Genomic DNA, 26,876 nt, shown 5'->3' with positions numbered 1-26,876 from the left:
AGATTGCTGTAGGCTCCTTGAAGACTGAGTTTTTTCCTCCGTCTCTCGAACAAGTCATTGAGTTTCAGAAATCTGTTTTGTGAAAGCATCCTAATATTGGATATTAGGTAGAAGTTGACTTTGGCTGGGGTCGCCAGCGCTGCAGAGCTCGGCTTGGGAAGTATAATGCTTTGGCTTTTGTAAGAGCTAGAGTTCTCTCTCGCTCTTTCTCGCTTCTCTCTCTCTCTGTCTCTCTCTCTCTCTCTTCCTCCCTCCCTCTCTCTCTCTCAGGGCATCTAAGGCCGAAATTAGATTATTGCTCCCAGTCCCTTCAAACAGGCAATGTGGGAAAATATATGGGGCAGGTCGAACAGGAACTGTCCATTTGAACGAGAACAAGAGACAGCCTTACAGCTGTAATTTGTTAATTATTTTGCTCAGCAAGGGCTTTTCATGCAAGGTTACTTTTTTACATTTGAGATGTATCCATTCCAACAGCTGAGGTGTTGACTGAAGCAATCCAGATTTGGTGTTTCACTCGAGGGCACATGGGCTGGAACCAGCTAACTTTCTACACAAAGAAATTAAGTTTCCATTACAAACACAGAGCAACTTTTCCCTAAGTTGAGGTCTCACAAAACCAGGGTGGTTTGGATCCATACAGATCATTTAGCCTTTGTTTAGATGGTAATGTGTTCTGATAGTTAGCTGAGGTACTGTAGCTACACACTAACAGGGACAACGTTTAAGGAAACCAAACGCAGAAAGGCATTCAGGCCAGGGGAGGGTTACCCTGTCCATTGACCTGTTGAAAGATGATTCTATCCTGAGCTAAAACAATGTGGCTTTTAAACCAGACACCTGTTGCTTTCTAGTATTCTCATGTGGATTCTTTCCCCCTGCCGAGACCCATTTCTCATCATAACCTCTCTGGTGATTGAAGCTTGAAGTGGAGCATCAGCTGCACATATCAGACACACACCTTGGCCCTGGCACACACTCAGGCACATACTCAAGCACACACAAACACACACACACACACACACACACATACACACACACACCTTGGCCCTGACAGAGAACAGCAGCTGGTGATCAAAGTGGCGTGACAGCTGAATCATTGTCAGACGCGTGCCAAGCCTTGTAAAACGCTAGACTACTAAATGAATTGTGAATCCTGTCAGCATTAACATTTGACGAGTGTGTGTGCATTGGACGAGTCGGTCGGGACCAGAGAAAAGAGAGCAGCTGGGCCCTGGACCTGGGCTCATCATTCCCCCCTAAAGCTAAGGTGAATTCCTCCTACATACTTTGTTGCTTTGCCAAACCTGGACAAAACTTATTACACGTTTTGCTTTTCTAAATAACCTCTTGTCACTAAGAGTTAGCAGGGAGACTGCATAACAAGAAACATGGACAACACATCGGTGTTTTTACAGTAGTACTGTAATTTCACTACGGGAAAAATATAGAATGTTTATTAAAGGTTAACTCTCGGTGGACTGAAGGATTAAGGGTGACACTCGAAGGAAGCGATGTGCTGCAGGCTCTCTGTATATTCTCTCCTTATACTGTAGGTCAGGACTGCAAGTCACTCTTCATAGGGCAAGGCTGCAGATCACTCCTCATAGGTCAGGGCTGCAGATCACTCCTCATAGGTCAGGGCTGCAGGTCACTCTTAATAGGTCAGGGCTGCAGGTCACTCCTCATAGGTCAGGGCTGCAGGTCCCTCCTAATAGGTCAGGGCTGCAGGCACTCCACATAGGGCAAGGCTGCAGGTCCCTCCTAATAGATCAGGGCTGCATGTCACTCTTTATAGGTCAGGGCTGCAGGTCACTCTTAATAGGTCAGGGCTGCAGGTCACTCCTCATAGGTCAGGGCTGCAGGTCCCTCCTAATAGGTCAGGGCTGCAGGCACTCCTCATAGGGCAAGGCTGCAGGTCCCTCCTAATAGGTCAGGGCTGCAGGCACTCCTCATAGGTCAGGGCTGCCGGTCCCTCCTAATAGGTCAGGGCTGCAGGCACTCCTCATAGGTCAGGACTGCAAGTCACTCTTCATAGGGCAAGGCTGCAGATCACTCCTCATAGGTCAGGGCTGCAGATCACTCCTCATAGGTCAGGGCTGCAGGTCACTCTTAATAGGTCAGGGCTGCAGGTCACTCCTCATAGGTCAGGGCTGCAGGTCCCTCCTAATAGGTCAGGGCTGCAGGCACTCCACATAGGGCAAGGCTGCAGGTCCCTCCTAATAGATCAGGGCTGCATGTCACTCTTTATAGGTCAGGGCTGCAGGTCACTCTTAATAGGTCAGGGCTGCAGGTCACTCCTCATAGGTCAGGGCTGCAGGTCCCTCCTAATAGGTCAGGGCTGCAGGCACTCCTCATAGGGCAAGGCTGCAGGTCCCTCCTAATAGGTCAGGGCTGCAGGCACTCCTCATAGGTCAGGGCTGCCGGTCCCTCCTAATAGGTCAGGGCTGCAGGCACTCCTCATAGGTCAGGACTGCAAGTCACTCTTCATAGGGCAAGGCTGCAGATCACTCCTCATAGGTCAGGGCTGCAGGTCACTCTTAATAGGTCAGGGCTGCAGGTCACTCCTCATAGGTCAGGGCTGCAGGTCCCTCCTAATAGGTCAGGGCTGCAGGCACTCCTCATAGGTCAGGGCTGCAGGTCCCTCCTAATAGGTCAGGGCTGCAGGCACTCCTCATAGGTCAGGGCTGCAGGTCCCTCCTAATAGGTCAGGGCTGCAGGCACTCCTCATAGGTCAGGACTGCAAGTCACTCTTCATAGGGCAAGGCTGCAGATCACTCCTCATAGGTCAGGGCTGCAGGTCACTCCTTATAGGTCAGGTCTGCAGGTCACTCCTCATAGGTCAGGGCTGCAGGTCAGACTGTACTGTACACAGCTGGGCTGACCTACTGTCTCTATTAGTCTGGAAGGAACTTCTGATTCAAAAGACTCCACATTATGATATTGCAAAATGAAGCAGTGAAACAGTGGAGGAGTTTCCCTGCTTGTGAGCTTCCTGGGTTTTGTAAAACAAAGACCGGCCTTAAGCTCTATCTTTATCCTTTGAAGAAGGGATGTTTGTAGAAGCAGGGATGAGTGTCCTAACATGACTTCAGCTCCATGTGAAACTAAGTTTAGTGGAAGAGAAAAGGAGAGGCTCAGAGAGATGAGAGAGGATGGGTTTGAGAAAAATATGTATTATTTTTTATTTCATCTTTATTTAACCAGGTGGCCAGTTAAGAACAAGTTCTCATTTACAACTGCGACCTGGCCAAGATAGTTCAAAGCAGTGCGACACAAACAACAGAGTTACACATGAGATAAACACACGTACAGTCAATAAACAATAGAAAAGTATGTTTACAGTTTGTGAAATGTAATAAGATTAGGGAGATAAAGCAATAAATAGGCCATAGTGGTGAAATAATTACAATTCAGCAATTAAACACGGGAGTGATAGATGTGCAGAAAATTAATGTGCAAGTAGAGTTACTGGGAAGCAAAGGAGCAAAAAAAAATATAACAATATGGGGATGAGGTAGTTGGGTGGGCTATTTACAGATGAGCTATGTACAGGTGCAATGATCAGTAAGCTGCTCTGATAGCTGATGCTTAAAGTTAGTGAGGGAGATATAAGTCTCCAGATTCAGTGATTTTTGCAAGTCGGTCCCGTCATTGGCAGCAGAGAACGGGAAGGAAAGGCGGCCAAAAGAGGAGTTGACTTTGGGGGTGACCAGTGAAATATACCTGCTGGAGTGCGTGCTACAGGTGGGTGCTGCTATGGTGACCAGTGAGCTGAGATAAGGCGGGGCTTTACCTAGCAAAGACGTATAGATGACCTGGAGCCAGTGGGTTTGGCGACGAATATGTAGCAAGGGTAAGCCAACAAGAGCATACATGTAACGATTTTCGTTTGTGGAAGAAGGTGAAGAAACCCAAAGTGCAGCGTGGTACGTGTCCATAATACTTTTAATTAAAAATCGATACATGAACAAAAACAACAAAACGATTAACAAACAGTTCTGACAGGTGCAACAAACACTAACCAGAAAATAACTACCCACAACCCATAGTGGGAAAACAGGCTGCCTAAGTTGCCAGCTGCCTCTGATTGGGAACCATACCAGGCCAAACACATAGAGATAGAAAACATAGAACACAAAACATAGAATGACCACCCCAACTCACACCCTGACCAAACTAAAATAGAGACATAATAAAGGAACTAAGGTCAGGACGTGACAATACAGGTTGCAGTGGTGGGTAGTATTTTTTGGCTTTGGTGACAAAACGGATGGCACTGTGACAGACTACATCCAATTTGCTGAGTAGAGTGTTGGAGGCTATTTTGTAAACTACATCGCCAAAGTCGAGGATCGGTAGGATAGTCAGTTTTACAAGGGTATGTTTTGCAGCATGAGTGAAGAATGATTTGTTGCGAAATAGGAAGCAGATTCTAGATTTAATGTTGGATTGGAGATGCTTAACTTGAGTCTGGAAGGAGAGTTTACAGTCTAGCCAGACACCTAGGTATTTGTAGTTGTCCACTTAAGTCAGAACCGTCCAGAGTAGTGATGCTAGACGGGCTGGCGGGTGCGGGCAGTGATCGGTTGAAGAGCATGCATTTAGTTTTGCTAGCATTTAAGAGCAGTTGGAGTCCACTGAAGGAGTGTTGTATGGCATTGACACTCGTCTGGAGGTTTGTTAAGACAGTGTCCAAAGAAGGGCCAGAAGTATACAGAAAGGTGTCGTCTGCATAGAGGTGGATCAGAGAATCACCAGCAGCAAGAGCGACATCATTGATGTATACAGAGAAAAGAGTCGGCACGAGAATTTAAACCTGTGGCACCTCATAGAGACTGCCAGAGGTTCAGACAACAGGCCCTCCAATTTGACACACTGAACTCTATCTGAGAAGCAGTTGGTGAACCAGGCTAGGCAGTCATTTGAGAAACCAAGGCTGTTGAGTCTGCCGATAAGAATGCTGTGATTGAGTCGAAAGCCTTGGCCAGGTATTGTATTTTTTTGATGGCGGCTATGATATCATTTAGGACCTTGAACGTGGCTGAGGTGCACCCATGACCAGCTCGGAAACCAGATTGCATAGCGGAGAAGGTACGGTGGGATTCGAAACAGTTAACTTGACTTTAGAAAGTCAGGGTAGGATAGATATAGGTCTGTAACAGTTTTGGTCTAGAGTGTCACCCTCTTTGAAGAAGGGGATGACCACGGCAGCTTCCCAATCTTTAGGGATCTCAGACAATACGAAAGAGAGGTTGAACAGGCTAGTAATAGGAGTTGCAGCAATTGCGGCAGATCATTTTAGAAAGAGAGGGTCCAGATTGTCTAGCCCAGCTGATTTGTAGGGATTTTTGCAGCTCTTTCAGAACATCAGCTATCTGGATTTAGGTGAAGGAGAAACGGGGAGGCTTGGGCAAGTTGCTGCGGGGGGTGCAGAGCTGTTGACCGGGGTAGGGGTAGCCAAGTGGAAAGCATGGCCAGCCGTAGAAAAAGGCATGTTGAAATTCTCGATTATCGTAGATTTATCGGTGGTGACAGTGTTTCCTAGCCTCAATGCAGTGGGCCACAGGGAGGAGGTGCTCTTATTCTCCATGGACTTTACCGTGTCCCAGAACTTATTGGAGTTTGTGCTACAGGATGGACATTTCTGTTTGAAAAAGCTAGCCTTTGCTTTCCTAACTGCCTGTGTATATCGTGGGGGCTTTTCCCTGAGAAGTTGCATATCGTGGGGGCTATTTGATGCTTATGCAGTACGCCACAGGATGTTTTTGTGCTGGTCAAGGGCAGTCAGGTCTGGAGTGAACCAATGGCTATATCTGTTCTTAGTTCATTTTTGAATGGGGCATGCTCATTTAAGATGGTAAGAAAAGCACTTTTAAAGAATACCAGGCATCCTCTACTAACGGAATGAGGTCAATAACCTTCCAGGATACCCTGGCCAGGTCGATTAGAAAGGCCTGCTCGCTGAAGTGTTTTAGGGAGATTTTGACAGTGATGAGGGGTGATCGTTTGACCGCGGACCCATTACGCACGCAGGCAATGAGGCAGTGATTGCTGAGATCCTGGTTGAAGATAGCAGAGGTGTATTTAGAGGGCAGGTTGTTCAGGATGATATCTATGGTGCCCGTGTTTACCGATTTAGGGTTGTACCTGGTAGGTTCCATAATAATTTGTGTGAGATTGAGGATATCTAGCTTAGATTGTAGGACGACCGGGGTGTTAAGCTTATCCCAGTTTAGGTCACCTAACAGTACAAACTCCGAAGATAAATGCGGGGCAATCAATTCACATATGGTGTCTAGGGCACAGCTGGGGGCTGAGGGGGGTCTATAACAAGTGGCAACATTGAGAGACTTATTTCTGGAAAGGTGGATTTTTAAAAGTAGGAGCTCGAACTGTTTGGGCACAGACCTGGATAGCATGACAGAACTCTGCAGACTATCTCTGCAGTAGATTGCAACTCCTTCCCCTTTGGCAGTTCTATCTTGGCGGAAAATGTTGTAGTTAGGAATGGAAATGTTTGAATTTTTGGTGACCTTCCTGAGCCAGGATTCAGACACGGCAAGGACATCAGGGTTGGCAGAGTGTGCTAAAGCAGTGATTCAAAAAAACTTAGGGAGGAGGCTACTGATGTTAACATGCATGAAACCAAGGCTTTTACGGTTACTGAAGTCAACAAATGATTGCGCCTGGGGAATAGGAGTGGAACTAGTGGCTACAGGGCCTGGGTTAACCTCTACATCACCAGAGGAACAGAGGGGGTATAGGATAAGGGTACGGCTAAAGGCTATAAGAACTGGTCGTCTAGTGCATTGGGGACAGTGAATAAAAGGAGCAGATTTCTGGGCTTGGTAGAATAGATTCAAGGCATAATGTACAGACAAGGGTATGGTAGGATGTGAGTACAGTGGAGGTAAATCTAGGCGCTGAGTGACGATGAGAGAGGTTTTGTAAGAGAAGGGACAAGTTAAGCCAGGTGAGGTCTCCGCATGTGTGTGGGGTGGGACGAAAGAGCTATCCAAGACATTTTGAGCGGGACTGAAGGCTCTACAGTGAAATAAAACAGTAAAATCTAGCCAAGACAGCAGTAGACAAGGCATATTGACATTAGAGAGAGGCATAAAGCAATCACAGGAGTTGATCAGGAGAGCTAAATTAACAACTTGGTAAATGGTGATGAACGGGCAGAGCGGGTCAGTTAGGTACATACAGGACCTGAGTTCGAGGCTGGGGCTGACAGGTAAACACATTGAGGTAAAGTGTTATTGAAACAGTCCAGGGGGCATAAGCTGTGTAGCCGAGTGATCATATGGTCAAAAGAGCAGAAATAGGTGAGTCAGGGGGCTGTTCCGTTGATAGAGGGATGATTGAGAGAGAGGAATGAGAGAATAACGGAATAACGAATAACGAAAATAACATAGGGAGTAAGAAAGAAATTTAAAAAAATTGTCAAACCAAGAAAAAGAAAGTGAGTGAGAGAAATAGAGTTGAGGATGAGAGTGCTTAGCCAACAGAAAACGAGCTGGGAGATGCTAGGCTTTGTTTACTTCCCAAATGGCACACTATTCCCCATATAGTGCACTACTTTTGACCAGAGCGCTATGGGCACCTTTGACTAGAGCCCTATGGGCACTATTCAAAAGTGTGCACTATAATTGGAATTGGGATGTATCCTTTGTCTCCTGGTGCACATGTTTCTCATTAGCAGAGCTCAGACCTGTCCTCTGAGCTGTCATAGGGAATGTACACATTGATGGCCCTTGGCCCCTGAGGGTGTGTAATGAGCCCATCTTCTCAGAGACACCCTGGCCGCACTGTGACAGACCACATCCCCCTGAAGGCCCTACCTCGCCCTATCTCCCATCATTCCCCTCCTCACCCCTTTGTACTTACTCTCCACCAACCCTTCCCACCCCTTCTTCCCCTCTCCTCCTCACCCCATCCCCTCTCCGTCCCCTCCTTAAAGGAGCCCTTTCCTCACCCCCTGCTTCTCCTTCCCCTCTCATCACCTCCCTATCCTCTCCCACCGCTCCCCTCCCCTCATCCCCCATTCCCTATTTATCTTTTCCTGGAATGGCCTTCCACCGGCCAGAACTTGAGCCAGGCCTCCAGCCCTGAGACACTGAGGCCAATACTAGAGACCACACGATTTTCATATCAGTAGGCTTAAAAGGGAACATAGCCCCAATATTTTTCATCCCTCAAGTTGTGTTTGTTGTTAGTTAGAGAGTTATAAAGTTGGCTGTCAGAAGTTTCAAGGCATGGTATATGAGGGTGCGGAGAGACACAATGGGCTGGACCCTGGAGATGGAGGCGGTGGGAGCATGTGGGTCTGTGCAGGGGTGATGTCGTTGAACATTTTAATAAATTAGTTTAAAAAATATTTTTAAAGTTGTTTGTTACGGTTGTTTGTTATCCTTGTGAATGAGTCCACTGTGTCCAGCCCCAGTAAGATGGACTTTTAATTCAGAGGACTATCGATTCTGATGAGTTTTCTCACTGAATTTGATCTGTTGCTTTAATGTATCTTAAAGATGAAACTGAATGCTGGATTATGACCAAAGTTGACTTCCTTGTGCTACAAGTTACTATATTCAGTACCAGCTGTGTTCTCATGATGGTCTCTTTGTAGTTGTGTTCCTGTGGTCTTGTTCGTTCTGCTGACCATGTTCTCACAGTTATTAGCAGTTTGCGGTCAGTGGAAGATGACTCTCCCCATATGTCTGCTGGCCAAGTCTCCTGAACCTCTCTCCCATGCACAGTCTGCCAGGGATTCTGGACTGAAGCCTCCACCTCTCCCCAGTCTTTACGGTTTGCTGCCAGTGGGTCTGGAGCGAGCAGCCCTCTCCCCTGCCTGTACTGTTTCCCTCCCCTCACCTCCCTCCCCTCCCTTCCCTTCCCCTCTCCTACCCCTGCCAGTGTGTCTGTCTGTGCAGCCCCAACCTCTCCCCTGCACATTGTCTGCCAGTGGCTCTGGTCTGAAGCGAGCAGCACTCTCCACATCCATCTGGCCGAGCAGCGTAAGTGTTGTTTATGCAGAGATGGAGAAATCTCTCTGCTCCCATTTCCCCAGACGTTCATTAAGCTAAATTGTCACTGGAACGACCTCAGTAACAGTCACTGTCAGACTAGGGGCTCTATTCAATCCGTATCGCTGAAGTTCAACGTTACAGCGTATATGTCGGCTCAATCAGAAATAACCTTTGCATTTCTATCGCTCAATCTTTAATGCTTCAGCGATCCAGATTAAATAGAGCCCTAAACCACAGGCCTGAGTCTTCTGTTAGCTCAGCAACAAAGTGCAAGACAATGGAGCCTGGAATGAACATGTTATGAATCAATCATAGTCTCATAGTTAAACTGGATAATTTAACTTGATGTTATCACCTAATAGCTATGACATCACCCTATTATTTGGGAAAGCTGGTTTCATTATGCAGCTCCCAACTCTACATACTGTTACAAGCTTTAACACATAGACCTAATGGGTTTGTATGAAATGTGGGTAGGTTTATTATCTTATACTCATTGTAAAGGATGCTTTGTGGGTGTCTTAGCTGGTACCTGCTGTGTATATCTGTTATCACTTGATTTGTTGTGTTATTGTGTAGTGTGTTGTTCATCACTGACAGGTGAGCTCTCTCAGTGTGATCCAGATTGCGGCCACGGCCACAGTGACCTGTTTAATGCTTGTATAATTTCTCAACCCTGACTTGTCAGAAAAATATTCAGCAGGCAGGCAGTGAAATGAATATGTGGACCATTTGGGGATGTTACCATGGTCACTGGTGTCTTCTGCCTTTAATCCAACCCCTCTGAATCAGAGAGGTGCGTGGGGGCTGCCTTAATCCATATCCACGGCGCCCAGGGAACAGTGGGTTAACTGCCTAGCTCCGGAGAAGAACAACAGATTTTTGCCTTGTCAGCTCTGGGATTTGATCCAGCAACCTTTCAGTTACTGGCCCAACATTCCTACCCGCCAGGCTACCTGCCGCCCCTAGATCGTGGCAGTGGGATTTGAACCCACGCCTTCGTAGAGACTGGAGCGTTAATCCAGTGCCTTAGACTGGTCGGCCATGCTACCCAGTATGAGAGATGGGTCATAATAATATCTCAGGTGTATACTACTGTATATCCCTAGACCCATCTCTCATACTGGCCAACACGTCTACCTGTTTATTATTATATTATTGCAGTGCTCAGCCCTGGCACAGCAACTACGGCATTCCTTTGGACCAGGATGAAAAAGTACCAGGATAGCGGTACGTCAGAACCTCTTACTCTCTCCTGTACAGAGCCTAAAGAAAGTCTGAGGAGAGCTAAAAAAAAGGGAGAGCAGGAGGCTGTGTGGTCTGTTTGAATGGGAAAAGAGCAACGGGGTGACATACTATATGAATTGTGGCATAAACAATGATGTCATTCATCGCAAACTCAATGAGTGGATGTGTCATGACTCATGACTCACGCAGCTCTGTGTGATTAGGCATGTGATTAGACAGATGTTGTCATGGTGAAATGGAGGATGGAGGTTTGGTGGGAAGGTTAGTTAAAAGCAGGCGGTGCTGGCGTGAAAGTTTATATGTAAGTGTGTGTGTTTGTGTGTGTGTGAGTGAGTGAATGTCACTAGGCAGGGCTAGGCTTGGCCCGGTGGCTTCTCTGTAATCCACATAAGTACAATGGATCATTTTACAACAGCCTGTAAATTGGAGCCATTCGAAAGAGCTGCTCTCCCCCCCAGAGTGTGTGTGTAAATGTGTGTCTTGGTGTATTTGGGTGGGTATTAGCTAGTTTATGCAAACACGTGCGTCGCTGCCAGGCTCGGCACAGAGTATACATCAACCGCAGGACAAACAAATCCGAACCTGGACCAATTCTTATCACGACCAAATGTACATAACCAGAAAATAGGCTAGGGAGTCCAAAAAAATGACTCCAATTCCTCCAGCTTTTATTCCATTCATTTGGGCCTAAACACTGGCTTAAGGCATAGACATAAACTGAATGAGAGATGGCCAGAGCCCTGGGTCTGAAACCACCACCACCCTGGCCTGTTTGTAGAAGCCAAAACTCCCTGACAGTTCAGTACTTGGGGTCCTCTGGCAGGGATATGGCTTTGGGACATCTCTCTGACAACTCCATGGAAAGGAAGGAGAAAACAAAGGGCTCACCGCCAACTAAGAGCCTGGCTTGTTGTCACCGACCAGGGTAGTGTGTGTGTGTGCGTGTGTGTTTAATCAGTCCAGCATGCCTCTTAGATCTGCTCCACATAGCTTCTTCATGACTGACAGCTTGGAGAACCTGGAAGTGACAAGGAGCAGGGGAGTTCACCAGAGGGAGAGAAAGGGGGATTAAGGAGGAGAGAAGGGGGGTGGGAAGAGAGATGATGGGGGAGCTACAGGGTGTCCCACTCACACCATCTGGAATCACCGCTTGTACCTAACATCACTCTTCCTTGTCCTTCATCATGCGCTACTAACACAAGAATGCACCATACCCACTGCATCATCCTACATCATGATCATTTAATTACTGATACCATTGGCTGTAATGACAGCGCAAGACATCTATTATGATGTGTAATGTGCCTATAAAGTGGAATTTTACATCAGTCCACACCTGAGGCTGGGGGCTGGAGTCCACCTGTCAGTCACAGCTAACCACAGATTCTCCAAGGACATGAGAGCAGATTGTAGCTTTAATGAAATAGACATCCAAAGGATTTCAGACTCACGTCTTATCAGAACCTCAGAGGACAATCTCAGACTGTGTCATTACTAGTGTTGGTTTTAGATCATGGCTGACTGTAAGCCTGGTTATCCTACCGTATCATCCTTCCACATCCTTCCACATTCTCTAGCTATTCTATAGCGACCGGGCTGCTCAACATGCTCATACAGAGCCAGGGCTGGAAAAGTAGAAGCCTATAGCTCTATTTGGCTCTACATTTATAATCTCTGGCCTCGATAATCTACCGTGACTCAAGTCTCACACTCTTGTCATGTTTGTGAGGTCATTCTACTCCGCTGGAGACAGAGACAGCGAGGAAGAGGTCCCAGAGATCTCCTGGGCATTCCGGAGTTCTGAAGCTCCTATCCCAGGTCTCGCTCTCCGCTCTCACCACCCTGCCTGCCGCCAGTTACCGAGGAACGCTGCCATGGAATTCTCCACTCTCTTAAATTAAACTCTTCACCAGCTCCAGCTGGTTCCAGGAGAGGGGGGATATCACAGGCTAGAAGTGAGAGAGTGGGGAGAGTGGATCCATCTTTCTTTCCCTATTCATTTTTGGCTCCCTCTGCCTGCCCCTTTTAACACAACAGGCCTGATGTACAGAGCTGCTGTGACCCGATCACCAGACTAGACTAGATGACAGAGACAGAGACAGAGAGACAGAGACAGAGACAGAGACAGAGACAGAGACAGAGACAGACAGACAGACAGACAGACAGACAGACAGACAGACAGACAGACAGACAGACAGACAGACAGACAGACAGACAGACAGACAGACAGACAGACAGACAGACAGACAGACAGACAGACAGACAGACAGACAGACAGACAGACAGACAGACAGACAGACAGACAGACAGACAGACAGACAGACAGAGACAGAGACAGAGACAGAGACAGAGACAGAGACAGACAGACAGACGAGAACTCTTGATTATTGGATTGCCTTGCCTAAACTATGTGGTAACAGATAGGAGAGAATAGGACAGCGTTTTAGAAACACTATTGAAATCAGACCCACTGTTCTCCGTTACATGACCCGTACTATAGCTACAGAATCAATGACCTGAAAGCACTCATTTGTTTCGCCAGTTTGTCTGGCCAGCTACAGTCCAATGTCTATGTAGTATGTGATAGGTACATTGGACCAATTTGTCATTCAAACAGAGCGAAAGTATGATGCAATAAACTGCATTATTATCACTTTATAATTTTCTGGCTCTGCCACTCTCTCTCTCTCTCTCCTATGCTGTGCAGGATTGTTTTTCTGTCCCATCTGTCTTGTATTTAATGTCTTTGACCTTTTCACGGCTTCTCTCGCTTTCGGGTCCACTGCCGGTTTGGTTTCCATTAGCCCTATGGCTCTGCATGTCTCACCTAGACAGACAGCCAATTTGTCTCACGTACACTATAATGACCTGTCAGTAATCTGCTAATTGAATGTCTTAACATCAAATAACAGTACATTGGAGGAGAAACAGTGTGTTTCACAGCTAGTCAAGGTCAGGTCAACAGAGTTTCCATGTGTGCGGTTCATTACAGCAAACAAACTTGGGTCTTGCAGTACACTTGCTTCCAACAAGTTCATGTGTGAGCCAAGACAGGCATGTTTCTGTGAACTGTAATATTATGCCTCAGACAAAGGCCTGCCTGTTGGAGCTGACAGCTTTGGGTAAATATGACTAAAACATATTTTGTACTGAGCTCGTATGTGTCTCGATGATACAATCTGTAAATAAAATAAAATAAAATGTATTTATATAGCCCTTCGTACATCAGCTGATATCTCAAAGTGCTGTACAGAAACCCAGCCTAAATCCCCAAACAGCAAGCAATGCAGGTGTAGAAGCACGGTGGCTAGGAAAAACTCCCTAGAAAGGCCAAAACCTAGGAAGAAACCTAGAGAGGAACCAGGCTATGTGGAGTGGCCAGTCCTCTTCTGGCTGTGCCGGGTGGAGATTATAACAGAACATGGCCAAGATGTTCAAATGTTCATAAATGACCAGCATGGTCGAATAATAATAAGGTAGAACAGTTGAAACTGGAGCAGCAGCACGGTCAGGTGGACTGGGGACAGCAAGGAGTCATCATGTCAGGTAGTCCTAGGGCATGGTCCTAGGGCTCAGGTCCTCCGAGAGAGAGAAAGAAAGAGAGAAGGAGAGAATTAGAGAATGCACACTTAGATTCACACAGGACACCGAATAGGACAGGAGAAGTACTCCAGATATAACAAACTGACCCTAGCCCCCCGACACATAAACTACTGCAGCATAAATACTGGAGGCTGAGACAGGAGGGGTCAGGAGACACTGTGGCCCCATCCGAGGACATCCCCGGACAGGGCCAAACAGGAAGGATATAACCCCACCTACTTTGCCAAAGCACAGCCCCCACACCACATCTGTAGAGGGTTGCCAATGAGCAATGGTCCGGATGGAGCATGTTGCTGTGTTCTCTTATCCTTAAAGAGAAAAATACATGACTTTGAGGGCATTACAGTTACTGTAGAGTAGCTTCCCTTTCAGCTGTTTTATACAAGTGAGATCCAGTGATGTTGGAGCCATAAAAAATTGAGTCCTGTGGTGACTGGGACGGCCTGTCTCTACTGTCTTTGAACCTGGTGTGAGAGTCTGCCCACTCTTCCTTTCTTCTTCTCTTTCTCCTTGCCTTCCCCCCTCTCTCTCGTGCTCTCTCTCTCAATTTCAATTTCAATTTAAGGGGCTTTATTGGCATGAGAAACATATGTTTACATTGCCAAAGCAAGTGAAATAGATAATAAACAAAAGTGAAATAAACAAAAAATGAATAGTAAACATTACACCCACAAAAGTTCCAAAAGAAAAATGCATTTCAAATGTCATATATACAGTGTGGTAATGATGCTCTCTCTCTCGCTCTCTCTTTCTCTTGCTCACTCTCTCACTCTCTCACTCACTCACTCACACACACACACACACACACACACACACACACACACACACACACACACACACACACACACACACACACACACACACACACACACACACACACACACACACACACACACACACACACACACACACACACACACACACACACACACACGTGTTCCCTCTCAGGAAGGGTTGGTGGTGTCTGCCTTTCGTCTCCTGGTCTGTGATCAGAGGGTTCAGAGCAGCGTAGCAGGTGGCGGTCGACCCTGAGCGCTAAGCGAGTCTCACACAGCCAAAGAGAAAGAGAGAGAATGTGTGTGTGTCTCTCTCTCACACACACATACACACACCTCAGACTGGCCCGTGCTCCTCTCCTAAACAGAGAGCTGCCAGTGAGACATTCCAACCCTCTGTGCTGGTCTTTTGTCTCCTCTGAGAGCTATGAAAAACCAACAGCTTTGAGATAGACTGGCTGTCCAACCCCAGGCCAAGGGAGTGTACTGTACCATTTAGACTAATGAACGACCTGGTTTTGCCTCTTCCTCAGCCCTGTGCTGCCTCCTCCTCATCACCTCGTTGTTTCTAAGAATGTCGTTGGTTGAGCAATGGAATGAAAAGGTTTAAAGGAGGTGGATTAGTACGAGGCTGTTTAGCTTAGCGTCTGTCTCGCCTCTTCCTCCTCCTCCTCTTTCTCTACTCTCCTCATCACCAAGCGTCAGCTGTTGGTTGAGCAATGGGAGGTGGAGCACGGATAGGAGGAGATCTGGAGGACCTAGCTTAGTGTGGTGGGGATGTCAAGGCCTTGGCAGGACGTTGCCCACAATTGTTTTGACTAGAGGATGAAACCCTGTCTTGTTCTATCGCTACCCCTTGCATTCCTCCTCGCCTCTCTTCCCTCTCTCCACCGCTGTCTGCGGACAGCTGGGCCATGTCTGGAATCATCTGCCTCCTCTCTACCCTCCTTTTCCCCTCTTCTCTCCCGCCTCCCCCTCCCGCTGTTTTTGTCAACAATAAGAAACCCAAGCTGGAATATGACTTCATTTATGTATGATTACCATGTGGGAAGAATACATTTTTATCCCAATAGAGACTGTTGCAGCATGCCAAAAACCTGTTGCCGCGGCAGCCACTAGAGATTAGCTGTTCCTCTCTCAGCCTCTGACTCCCTCTAGTAGGCACAATCTGACATTACCACCACCAGCACTCTTTGAGACCTACTATATACAACCAAGTCAAACCTATATTTTCTGTGCACAACCTACGCACTTCATGTGGATCTGAAATGATGTTCACTAATACTGTCTCATACTCTCTCTCTCTCTCTTTCTCCTCTCTGAGGTTATGGAAACCTTGGTGCTGGTGGTGTTGGGGTTGGTGGTCTTGGTGGTGGAGGATATGGAGCTGGTCCTGGAGCAGGCAGTCTAGGAGCAGGAGCCCTTGGAGGAGGATACGCTAAGCCTGGAGGTACAGTAGCAGTGTCACTTCAGGTTCAGGTTCTTGGACCACCAATTGTACTGACCCTGTGTCTTAGTGCTGTTCAAGCTAATACTATGCTAAAAGACCACTTAGGCTACCGATCATTCCTGGCGACCGATAAAGCGCTTCACAATATGACACAATGAGACACAGAGTGTTAAAGGGTTGGATTAATAACCACACATGGCTTCTCTCCCCTCTCCTCAGTTGGTTATGGAGGAGGCTCGCCGTATGGAGGCTCGCCGTATGGAGGAGGTGGTGCTGGGGGCTACTTCCCTGGAGGTGGGCTGGGACAGAAGGCAGGACCCAAGCCAGGCTATGGGGCAGGAGGTGGACTACAACCAGGTACTGTACAGACAGAAGACATTTTCAAAGCCATGCTTCTCTATCAATCAATCAATCAAATGTATTTATAAAGCCCTTATTACATCAGCAGATGTCACAAAGTGCTATACAGCAACCCAGCCTAAAACCCCAAACAGCAAGCAATGCAGATGTAGAAGACCGGGTGGCTAGGAAAAGCTCCCTAGAAAGGCAGGAACCTAGGATGAAATTTGGAGAGGAACCAGGCTCTGAAGGGTGGCCAGTCCTCTTCTGGCTCTGCCGGGTGGAGATTATAACAGTACATGGCCAAGTTGTTCAAACGTTCATAGATGACCAGCAGGGTCAAATAATAATAATCACAGTGGTTGTAGAGGGTGAAACAGGTCAGCACCTCAGGAGTAAATGTCAGTTGGCTTTTCATAGCAGAGCATTCAGAGTTAGAGACAGCAGGTGCGGTAGAGAGAGCAAATCGAAAACAGCCGGTCTGGGACAAGGTAGCACGTCAGATGATCAGGTCAGTGTTCCATAGTCACAGGCAGAACAGTTGAAACTGGCGCAGCTGCAGGACCAGGTGGACTGGGGACCGCAACAAGTCATCAGGCCAGGTAGTCCTGAGGCATTGTCCTCCGGGAGGGATGGACCAGCATTGGTCTACGTGATAGTATTGCAATTTACGTTTTAGTCATTTAGCAGACGCTCTTATCCAGAGCGACTTACAATTAGTGCTTTCATCTTTAGATAGCTAGGTAAGATGTTTTGTATAAAAAACAAACATTTTATTGCCATTCAATAATGTTGCTATGGATTTATATGTGTTGTGTAAAGCTATAAAACAACCAAACACACATAAATCACAACAAACTATAAACCAACCTACATTTTGTTTCTGTGTTTCTCTATAGGCTATGGCGGTGGTGGATTACAGCCAGGTCTAGGTGAGTGGCATGGGCACCATGTTAGCACCCAGGGTTCCATGAATAATTGAAATCCTAGTTGCAGCAGCCATTTTAGAACTAGTGATCTAACACTCTCTAACTGTACAGCTTTCAATAACTTATATAGGTTTGTGTGCTCACATGCTGTGAGAAACAATGTCACATCAATTGCATTCAAACTTTTGACATGATTTATAGATTGGTGTAGATTGTTATTATTAAACAATATTGCCTGAACTACGTTGTTTTACATTTTAACCGGCTGCACGCGTGCGCCATCGTGCATTCATTTATTTTGTTCCCCCACACCAAACGTGATCAGGACACGCAGGTTAAAATATCAAAACAAACTCTGAACCAATTATATTAATTTGGGGACAGGTCGAAAAGCATGAAACATTTATGGCAATTTAGCTAGTTAGCTTGCACTTGCTAGCTAATTTGTCCTATTTAGCTTGCTTGCTGTTGCTAGCTAATTTGTCCTGGGATATAAACATTGAGTTGTTATTTTACCTGAAATGCACAAGGTCCTCTACTCCGACAATTAATCCACATATAAAACGGTCAACCAAATCGTTTCTAGTCATCTCTCCTCCTTCCAGGCTTTTTCATCTTTGAACTTATATGGTGATTGGCATCTAAACTTTCATAGTATTACTACACCAACTGGCAACGCAGTTCGTCTTTCAATCACCCACGTGGGTATAACCAATGAGGAGATGGCACGTAGGTACCTGATTCAATAAACCAATGAGGAGATGGGAGAGGCAGGAGTTGCAGCGCGATCTGTGTCAGAAATAGAAAGGAGTTCTATTTTAGCCCTTGGCAACGCAGACGCTCGTTGACGTGTGGGTGCAATAATTGAATGACATAGATTTCACAATGTATTTTGCAGTGCTCGTGCACGCGACGCGAGCGGTGTGGTCAGCCTATTAGAGTATGTTCAATGAAGGGTATCATGGCCTAGCATTATGGCAAAGAGCCTGTGTTTAAATATTGGTTGGCAGTTGACAAGGCCCTCAGTCACAGGCCGATACAGCTCTTGTGCAATGCTCCTCAACCCTATCTAGACTCTTTTCATGGCATTCCAACAAAACAATCCCATTCCATCCAAACCCCTTTCAGTGAGAACAGCAGCATTCCTCTCCATTCTCTCTGTTGCCAGTCTTCCCTTGTTTCTTTGAATCTCTTCGTTCGTTCACCACATCCAAAAGGCACTGCGTAATGTCTGTTCCTTGGAGAGAAGGATTGGTGGATTTTAATATAGAAAGAGAAGGTTAAACAAATAAATTAAAACTTTTATCCCGACTGCCAAGCCCTCAAGAGCCAGAGCTGACAGCTAATTTCCTGCGTAGGGGATAACCAAAGAGCCAAAGAAATTAAGCATTTGATGAGGCAAGACAAATACCATGCATTATTGTGGTCTGTGTCCCAAATGGCACTCTATTCCCTACATAGTGCACTACTTTTGACCAGAGCCCTATGGGCCCTGGTCAAACGTTGTGCACTTTATACGGAATAGAGTGCCATAGAGCCTCTCTGCCTCTCAGAACAACTCTGGATAAACATTTGCATTGTCCACATTCTTTGATCACTGTGATGATGATGATGATGATGATGATGATGATGATGATGATGATGATAAACTCAAGGGGACCTGGAGGTGCAGGAACAGGAGCTGCAGTGCCCGTAGGAAATAAGAGACACACACAAATCTGAAATCATGCCATCCAGCCCTACCTTTTCTCTTGACAATGTTCAATGTTCAATCATTATCCTCTAGAAGTGTAATGTACACTAGCTATGCTGATTCACAATATTGACGCGGGACTCACTAGTATATGATTAGTTGTTACTATGGTATGTAATGTCTCTACTATGTGTCTCTTTCAGCCCCTGTTATTCCTCAGACTGGCCTACCTGGAGGTGGGCTGGGACCAGGTGCCGGAAAAGGAAAGGCTCCAAAAGGAGGAGTACCAGGTGAGCGAGTGTTTATATAACTATGCACGTGTACAAAATCTGATGAATGCTATTGGATGCAGTATAAAATCATTGATTGCATTGGTCTTTGCAGGTGTGGGGGTGCCTGGACTTTACCAAGGTGGCCAGGTGCCAGGACAAGGTGTGCCTATTCTCTTTCTCTGAAAGTCAAACCCACATAAATCACATTATATCAAAGAATATTTAACCATATCCTCCCTTCATGGATTTAATACAGGTTGATGTAACTCAGGGATTTGCATGCTGTGATATCCATTCATTTGCTAATTCTCTGATCCCCTTTTCATATCTGCAGGGTTTGGTGGTCGTGGAGTGTTACCCGGTGTGGCCACTGGGAACGGACTCAATCCCAAATCATGTAAGTCAATCATGCTTTTAATAAAACATGCAATAACATATTTGATGACATGACATTTGAATGGGATACCTGTAACATGCATGCATCTACAGATCACTTTGTTTTCATGTCTTGTCTGTCTGTCTTTCTGCCTGTGTTTGCCTGCCTGTCTGTCACCTGTCTGTCTGATATGATTTGTCCTCTACAGTGCCAGGTGGAGGACAACAGGGACCAGGAGGCTCGGGTCGTGTTGGTTACGGAGGACCAATGCAGCCAGGAGTATTCCATGGATACCCACTCAAAACACCCAAAACACAAGGTTTGTCGTCGGACAATTTAATGACTACTAATGATTTATTTTCTACTATCAATTCACAGCTAAAATGTTGATAATGAAGCTACATTTTTGAGTCTTTGCATTGCCATCATGGAATCTATAGAGATGGACACATAGCTAGTGTTAAAACAAGTGTATTATCATTTGGCGTGTGCAGGTAAACTGGAGGTGGCAATCCTCCATTAGTTACTTAAAAACAACTATAACACTTCTGGCGGCCTTTTGGCAGAGATGCACGTATATTTCTGAGTACCGTCTCAAAAGTCCGAAATTCATAATAAACTCCTGACAACTGGCCTCTGAACCATCAAAATGCTTAATAACATGGACCTACGCGGCTGAAGACAGTCAACTATGGCATAGGGAAGCCTCCCAAACAAAGGAAGACACCGAGACAACTAATACCAGTGAGGATAGAAAGGAAGAAATTCTCAATCCAATACATTGTTATAGAAATTTAGCAAAAATAGATAAGATCTTGCTACCATGGAAAGGAAAATACCTGTCTATTTGTGGAAAAATCACCCTGATTAACACTTTAGTTTTATCACAGTTTACCTATTTGTTTATGGTTTTGCCAACACCTGCTTTTTAAATTATATGAACAAAAAATATTCAATTTTATTTGGAATGGCAAGCCAGACAAAATTAAAAGGGCCTACTTATGCAACAAATATGAATTCGGAGGGAATAAATGATTAAATATTAAAGCATTAGACCTCTCACTAAAGGCCTCAGTCATACAAAAAGTATACTTAAATCCGAAATGGTTCTCTAGTAAATTAGTAGGAATGTCTTACCCCATGTTCAAGAATGGCCTTTTCCCTTTATTCAGATTACAACTGCTCACTTTTGGTTGTTCGAAAACAAAATCATCTCCAAAATATCATTATTTGTTAAACAAGCCTTAGAATGTTGGTTGCAATTTTAATCCACCTGAAAAGACAGAACAAATAATACAACAAATATTGTGGTTAAACTCAAATATACTAATTGATAGAAAAACCATATTTTTAGATAAAATTTTTAAAAAGGTAACATTTTTGTAAATTATATCATACATAGAGTTGTCACACATGCAGCTAACGCAGACACATGGAAATGTGTATTCTACCCAAAATTACAACTAACTAATTGCAGCATTACCACAAAAAATGGAAGAGGCAAGTAGAAGGGGGAAAAAGTAAGGAAGTGGTCTGTCGGCCCTGCATTAAAGACCATAAATGGTTGAAGAAAATTGTGATAAATAAAAACATATACCAATTTAATTTATGGACCCAAAAAACTGACAGCTGTGCCATATAAATTGCAAAATAGTTGGGAAGAGACTTTCGAGAGACAACACCGAACTCCAAATTCAAAACACATTTTTCTATTTAAACGATTATTCTAAATACTTGCAATCAATAGAATGTTATATACAGTATATACACTACTGGCAGAGTTCCTCTGTCCAGTGTCTGTTCTTTTGCCCATCTTAACCTTTTCCTTTTATTGGCCAGTCTGAAATATAGCTTTTTCTTTGCAACTCTGCCTAAAAGGCCAGGATCCTGGAGTCGCCTCTTCACTGTTGACGTTGAGACTGGTGTTTTGCGGGTACCATTTAATGAAGCTGCCAGTTGAGGACTTGTGAGGTGTCTGTTTCGCAAACTAGACACTCTAATGTACTTGTCCTCTTGCTCAGTTGGGCACCGGGGCCTCCCACTCCTCTTTCTATTCTGGTTAAAGACAGTTTGTGCTGTTCTGTGAAGGGAGTAGTACACAGCGTTGTACGAGATCTTCAGTTTCTTGCCAATTTCTCTCATGGAATAGCCTTCATTTCTCAGAACAAGAATAGACTGACGAGTTTCAGAAGAAAGGTCTTTGTTTCTGGCCATTTTGAGTCTGTAATCGAACTGACAAATGCTGATGCTCCAGATACTCAACTAGTCTAAAGAAGGCCAGTTTTATTGCTTCTTTAATCAGATCAACAGTTTTCAGCTGTGCTAACATAATTTCAAAAGGGTTTTCTAATGATCAATTAGCCTTTTAAAATGATAAACTTGGATTAGCAAACACAACGTGCCATTGGAACACAGGATGGTTGCTGATAATGGGCCTCTGTATGCCTATGTAGACATTCCATAAATAATCTGCCGTTTCCAGCTACAATAGTCATTTACAACATTAACAATGTCTACACTGTATTTCTGATCCATTTGATGCTATTTTAATGGACAAAAAAAATGCTTTTCTTTCAAAAACAAGGACATTTCTAAGTGACCCCAAACTTTTGAATGGTAGTGTATATATTTACCAAAATAATATATGGGGGATTGGAAATGATGCAGACAATTACATTGATGGAAGCAACAATTTATCCACAATATTAACGCTGATCCACAGAGAAAAATAAATAGAAAATAAAAATACCAGTGAGGATACATCCAATGCCGCCATATTGAATGTTCTGAATCAACAACAAACTTTGATGCAGACAATGGTCAAACAAGCAGTTAAGGAATCCCTGGAGGAACTGCTTTCAGGATAAATTAAATCACTCAAGGATATGGTGGAAGCCTCCAACACATCTATCTTAAAACTCTCAAACGACATTGCCAGCCAATCTGTCACATTCAAATCTCTGGAGCGGCGTTGTGATGAGATGCAGGTTAGCGCCAGGGCTACTACAGACGACAGCCACCTGCCGAGATGCAGTGAAGCAACTGCGGGATAAAATTACGTCGCTTGAAGACAGAGAGAGGAGCAGGCGAGAGACCTCCATCACTTCCCGGAGGAGCTCCTATGTGCCCTCCTGCAGCCGGGAAAACAGGGTCTGTAGGTAGGCCTGCAGCAGCATGACTGTGGTGGTAAGGTGGCCAAGAGAGCAGAGGGACCCATGTGTAGCTTTCAAGTCCGCATCAAAGACTCTGCGGGGGTCCCGCCTTCAGTCGCGGGTTCCGCCCTGGCAGAGGCCCAGCTCTCCTGCAAGGCCTCGCGGAACTCAGCAGAGATGGGGACAGATGGCGAGTCATCACTCTCTACCAGTTGATGTCCAGTGCAGTGGCTACCCAAGTAAGTAGGCTCCTCATAGCCTCTCGAGCCGCTGGGGGCGATGAAGCCCTGCTGGCGGCTTCTGATGGCCTGTCAGCCTGGTAGCCCCGCTCACGGTGGTGAACAGTGCCAACATTGTCCCCCAGGAACAGCCTATCACTGGCCAACAGGGAACAGCTGTCGTCGCCGTCGAAGCTATCAACCTCCTGAAGCAGGGCATGCACCCTCCATTCAAGGTGGTCCCAGCGGTCCTAGTCATGTCCCCATCCAGGACTGGCAGCAGATGGGCTCTGCCCGTGATGGCTCCGGCCACTCTTCCTGCGAGGGGTACTGGGCCCAGTAGAGGAACTAACAGCTCGCTGCTGCACCTCTCCTGAAGGAGTAAGCTCGTCCCCAGCCTGAGCCCGTGCCTGGCCGACCCACTCGCGCATGGCCTCCAATCGTAACAGGTGCAGGCGTTCTGAGAACACCACACAAAACAGGCATCCAGTAGAGCTCTCCACCACCCTCTCCGCATGGCTCAAACCCAGGCCGTGCATAGACAAGGTATGTGGATCCCCAGGGCGATGCCACCATCACACCTGTCACAAAGGTAAGCCATAAGCTCAGCCAAGCCAACAAGGCCATGAAGCAGGGGTCCAACGCCCTGGGAGAGCTATGTTTTGCCCCGCTTGGAGGAATTCAACCGGGTAATGGATAAAGAACCCAGTACCTCTGCAACACAGCAACCAGGTAATGGATTTGATTTATATGTTTTTGTTTTACGCCAACTGCAATATTGCGGCCATGTTATCTATATATAGGGGCGGACCCCAGCCGTGACACAGGTGTACACGGGAGTGAATCTGTAAATCCACACCTCGGATGTATTCCTCCGCCGCGGAGTGATACCAAAATATTGGAGTGATCCAATGTAGTGAACCATAACGGGGCTACGGTCCAAACACTTATAAGCACACCCTATCCCCTCGTCCCTCAAATTAAGTGAACACTTCTGATGAAGTATCATGACATCTGACGAGTATACACTTGCAAGGCAAGGGGCGAGGGTGGAAGGAATGATTTTTATGGACACCCTTGGCTGGAAATTCGTCACTCGTTCATGCAGCGATGATTGTGTTTTCAGCCACTGGTGGCTTGTGGGTGCTTTATATTCAATTGAGTGCATGTCTACTTATATTAAATATATAGTTATTAATATACAGTGGGGCAAAAAAGTATTTAGTCAGCCACCAATTGTGCAAGTTCTCCACTTAAAAAGATGAGAGAGGCCTGTAATTTTCATCATAGGTACACTTCAACTATGACAGACAAAATGAGAAAAAAAATCGAGAAAATCACATTGTAGGATTTTTTATGAATTTATTTGCAAATTATGGTGGAAAATAAGTATTTGGTTACCTACTCTGGTTGAAAACGAGCAGAAACAAACATTCACATAGCAAAAGAGGAAGATTTGAACAACATTAAAAAACACCATCTAGTAAGATATCACATGACCTGTCAGAAATGGATGATACATTTAGGCAGTTTTATTCCCAATTATATACATCAGAGGTGGACCCTGATCATAGTAAGATGACACAATTCTTATTATCATTGGACCTTCCCAAACTCTTTAGAGAACAATCTGGATTCCTTGACTCCCCACTTAATCTTGAAGAACTCAGGAATGCATTAACGTCTATGAAAAGAGGCAAATCACCAGGACTTGATGGTTTCCCTCCTGAGCTGTTTCTTGAAGTATGGGATGTTGTTGGGCCACTAATTCTTGGTTCTATCAATCATGCATTAAAACATGGAGAATTCCATAGAGACTAAAACACCTCACTGATTATAGTTTTGTTTTAAAAAACGGCAAATCTCCCCTAGACTGTAAAAGTTATAGGCCCTTAAGCCTTAATTACAACAGTCCCTTCTGCACTTTTTAGTTTGGATGCAGAAAAAGCATTTTATAGGCTAGAATGGAACTATTTATGGTGTGTTTTGGAGGCCTTTGGTTTTGGTTTAAGGATTTATCTTCATGTTAAAAACGTTGTATTCTGCATCCCAAGCAGTTGTGCAGATGAGAAACATTCTATCCAAGACTTTCTGTATACAACGTTCCACAAAACAAGGATGTCCATTATCACCTAGACTCTTTGCACTGTCTTTGGAGCCCCTTGCTCCAGCAATTAGATTGGACCCACATATTTCACCCATCAATATTAAAGGTACCCAGAATAAAGTGTCACTCTATGCCGATGACACCTTATTGTTTTTTTATTTATTTTCATTTTACCTTTATTTAACCAGGTAGGCAAGTTGAGAACAAGTTCTCATTTACAATTGCGACCTGGCCAAGATAAAGCAAAGCAGTTCGACAGATAAAACGACACAGAGTTACACATGGAGTAAAAACAAACATACAGTCAATAATGCAGTATAAACAAGTCTATATACAATGTGAGCAAATGAGGTGAGAAGGGAGGTAAAGGCAAAAAAGGCCATGATGGCAAAGTAAATACAATATAGCAAGTAAAATACTGGAATGGTAGTTTTGCAATGGAAGAATGTGCAAAGTAGAAATAAAAAAATAATGGGGTGCAAAGGAGCAAAATAAATAAATAAATAAAAATTAAATTCAGTTGGGAAAGAGGTAGTTGTTTGGGCTAAATTATAGGTGGGCTATGTACAGGTGCAGTAATCTGTGAGCTGCTCTGACAGTTGGTGCTTAAAGCTAGTGAGGGAGATAAGTGTTTCCAGTTTCAGAGATTTTTGTAGTTCGTTCCAGTCATTGGCAGCAGAGAACTGGAAGGAGAGGCGGCCAAAGAAAGAATTGGTTTTGGGGGTGACTAGAGAGATATACCTGCTGGAGTGTGTGCTACAGGTGGGAGATGCTATGGTGACCAGCGAGCTGAGATAAGGGGGGACTTTACCTAGCAGGGTCTTGTAGATGACATGGAGCCAGTGGGTTTGGCGACGAGTATGAAGCGAGGGCCAGCCAACGAGAGCGTACAGGTCGCAATGGTGGGTAGTATATGGGGCTTTGGTGATAAAACGGATTGCACTGTGATAGACTGCATCCAATTTGTTGAGTAAGGTATTGGAGGCTATTTTGTAAATGACATCGCCAAAGTCGAGGATTGGTAGGATGGTCAGTTTTACAAGGGTATGTTTGGCAGCATGAGTGAAGGATGCTTTGTTGCGAAATAGGAAGCCAATTCTAGATTTAACTTTGGATTGGAGATGTTTGATATGGGTCTGGAAGGAGAGTTTACAGTCTAACCAGACACCTAAGTATTTGTAGTTGTCCACGTATTCTAAGTCAGAGCCGTCCAGAGTAGTGATGTTGGACAGGCGGGTAGGTGCAGGTAGCGATCGGTTGAAGAGCATGCATTTAGTTTTACTTGTATTTAAGAGCAATTGGAGGCCACGGAAGGAGAGTTGTATGGCATTGAAGCTTGCCTGGAGGGTTGTTAACACAGTGTCCAAAGAAGGGCCGGAAGTATACAGAATGGTGTCGTCTGCGTAGAGGTGGATCAGGGACTCACCAGCAGCAAGAGCGACCTCATTGATGTATACAGAGAAGAGAGTCGGTCCAAGAATTGAACCCTGTGGCACCCCCATAGAGACTGCCAGAGGTCCGGACAGCAGACCCTCCGATTTGACACACTGAACTCTATCAGAGAAGTAGTTGGTGAACCAGGCGAGGCAATCATTTGAGAAACCAAGGCTGTCGAGTCTGCCGATGAGGATATGGTGATTGACAGAGTCGAAAGCCTTGGCCAGATCAATGAATACGGCTG

The 26,876-nt window shown here is 45.4% G+C and overlaps 1 protein-coding gene across 19 annotated transcripts in view; it reads left to right on the top strand.

The window, feature by feature from the left end:
* The window catches only part of LOC109905668 (elastin), a 104,439-nt gene that overhangs the window by 21,602 nt on the left and 55,961 nt on the right, over positions 1 to 26,876 (top strand). For all 19 annotated transcript variants that reach the window (XM_031790807.1, XM_031790805.1, XM_031790799.1 and 16 more), the window contains exons 6-12: positions 15,984 to 16,109; positions 16,329 to 16,466; positions 17,348 to 17,380; positions 19,274 to 19,360; positions 19,455 to 19,502; positions 19,677 to 19,739; positions 19,927 to 20,037. In XM_031790807.1, coding sequence (XP_031646667.1) covers positions 15,984 to 16,109; positions 16,329 to 16,466; positions 17,348 to 17,380; positions 19,274 to 19,360; positions 19,455 to 19,502; positions 19,677 to 19,739; positions 19,927 to 20,037 — 606 coding nt within the window. The remainder of the gene's footprint in view (positions 1 to 15,983; positions 16,110 to 16,328; positions 16,467 to 17,347; positions 17,381 to 19,273; positions 19,361 to 19,454; positions 19,503 to 19,676; positions 19,740 to 19,926; positions 20,038 to 26,876) is intronic.

The sequence above is a fragment of the Oncorhynchus kisutch genome, linkage group LG15 (assembly GCF_002021735.2).
Source record: "Oncorhynchus kisutch isolate 150728-3 linkage group LG15, Okis_V2, whole genome shotgun sequence".
Lineage (NCBI taxonomy): Eukaryota > Metazoa > Chordata > Actinopteri > Salmoniformes > Salmonidae > Oncorhynchus > Oncorhynchus kisutch.
This window is presented reverse-complemented; position numbering and strand designations above follow the sequence as displayed.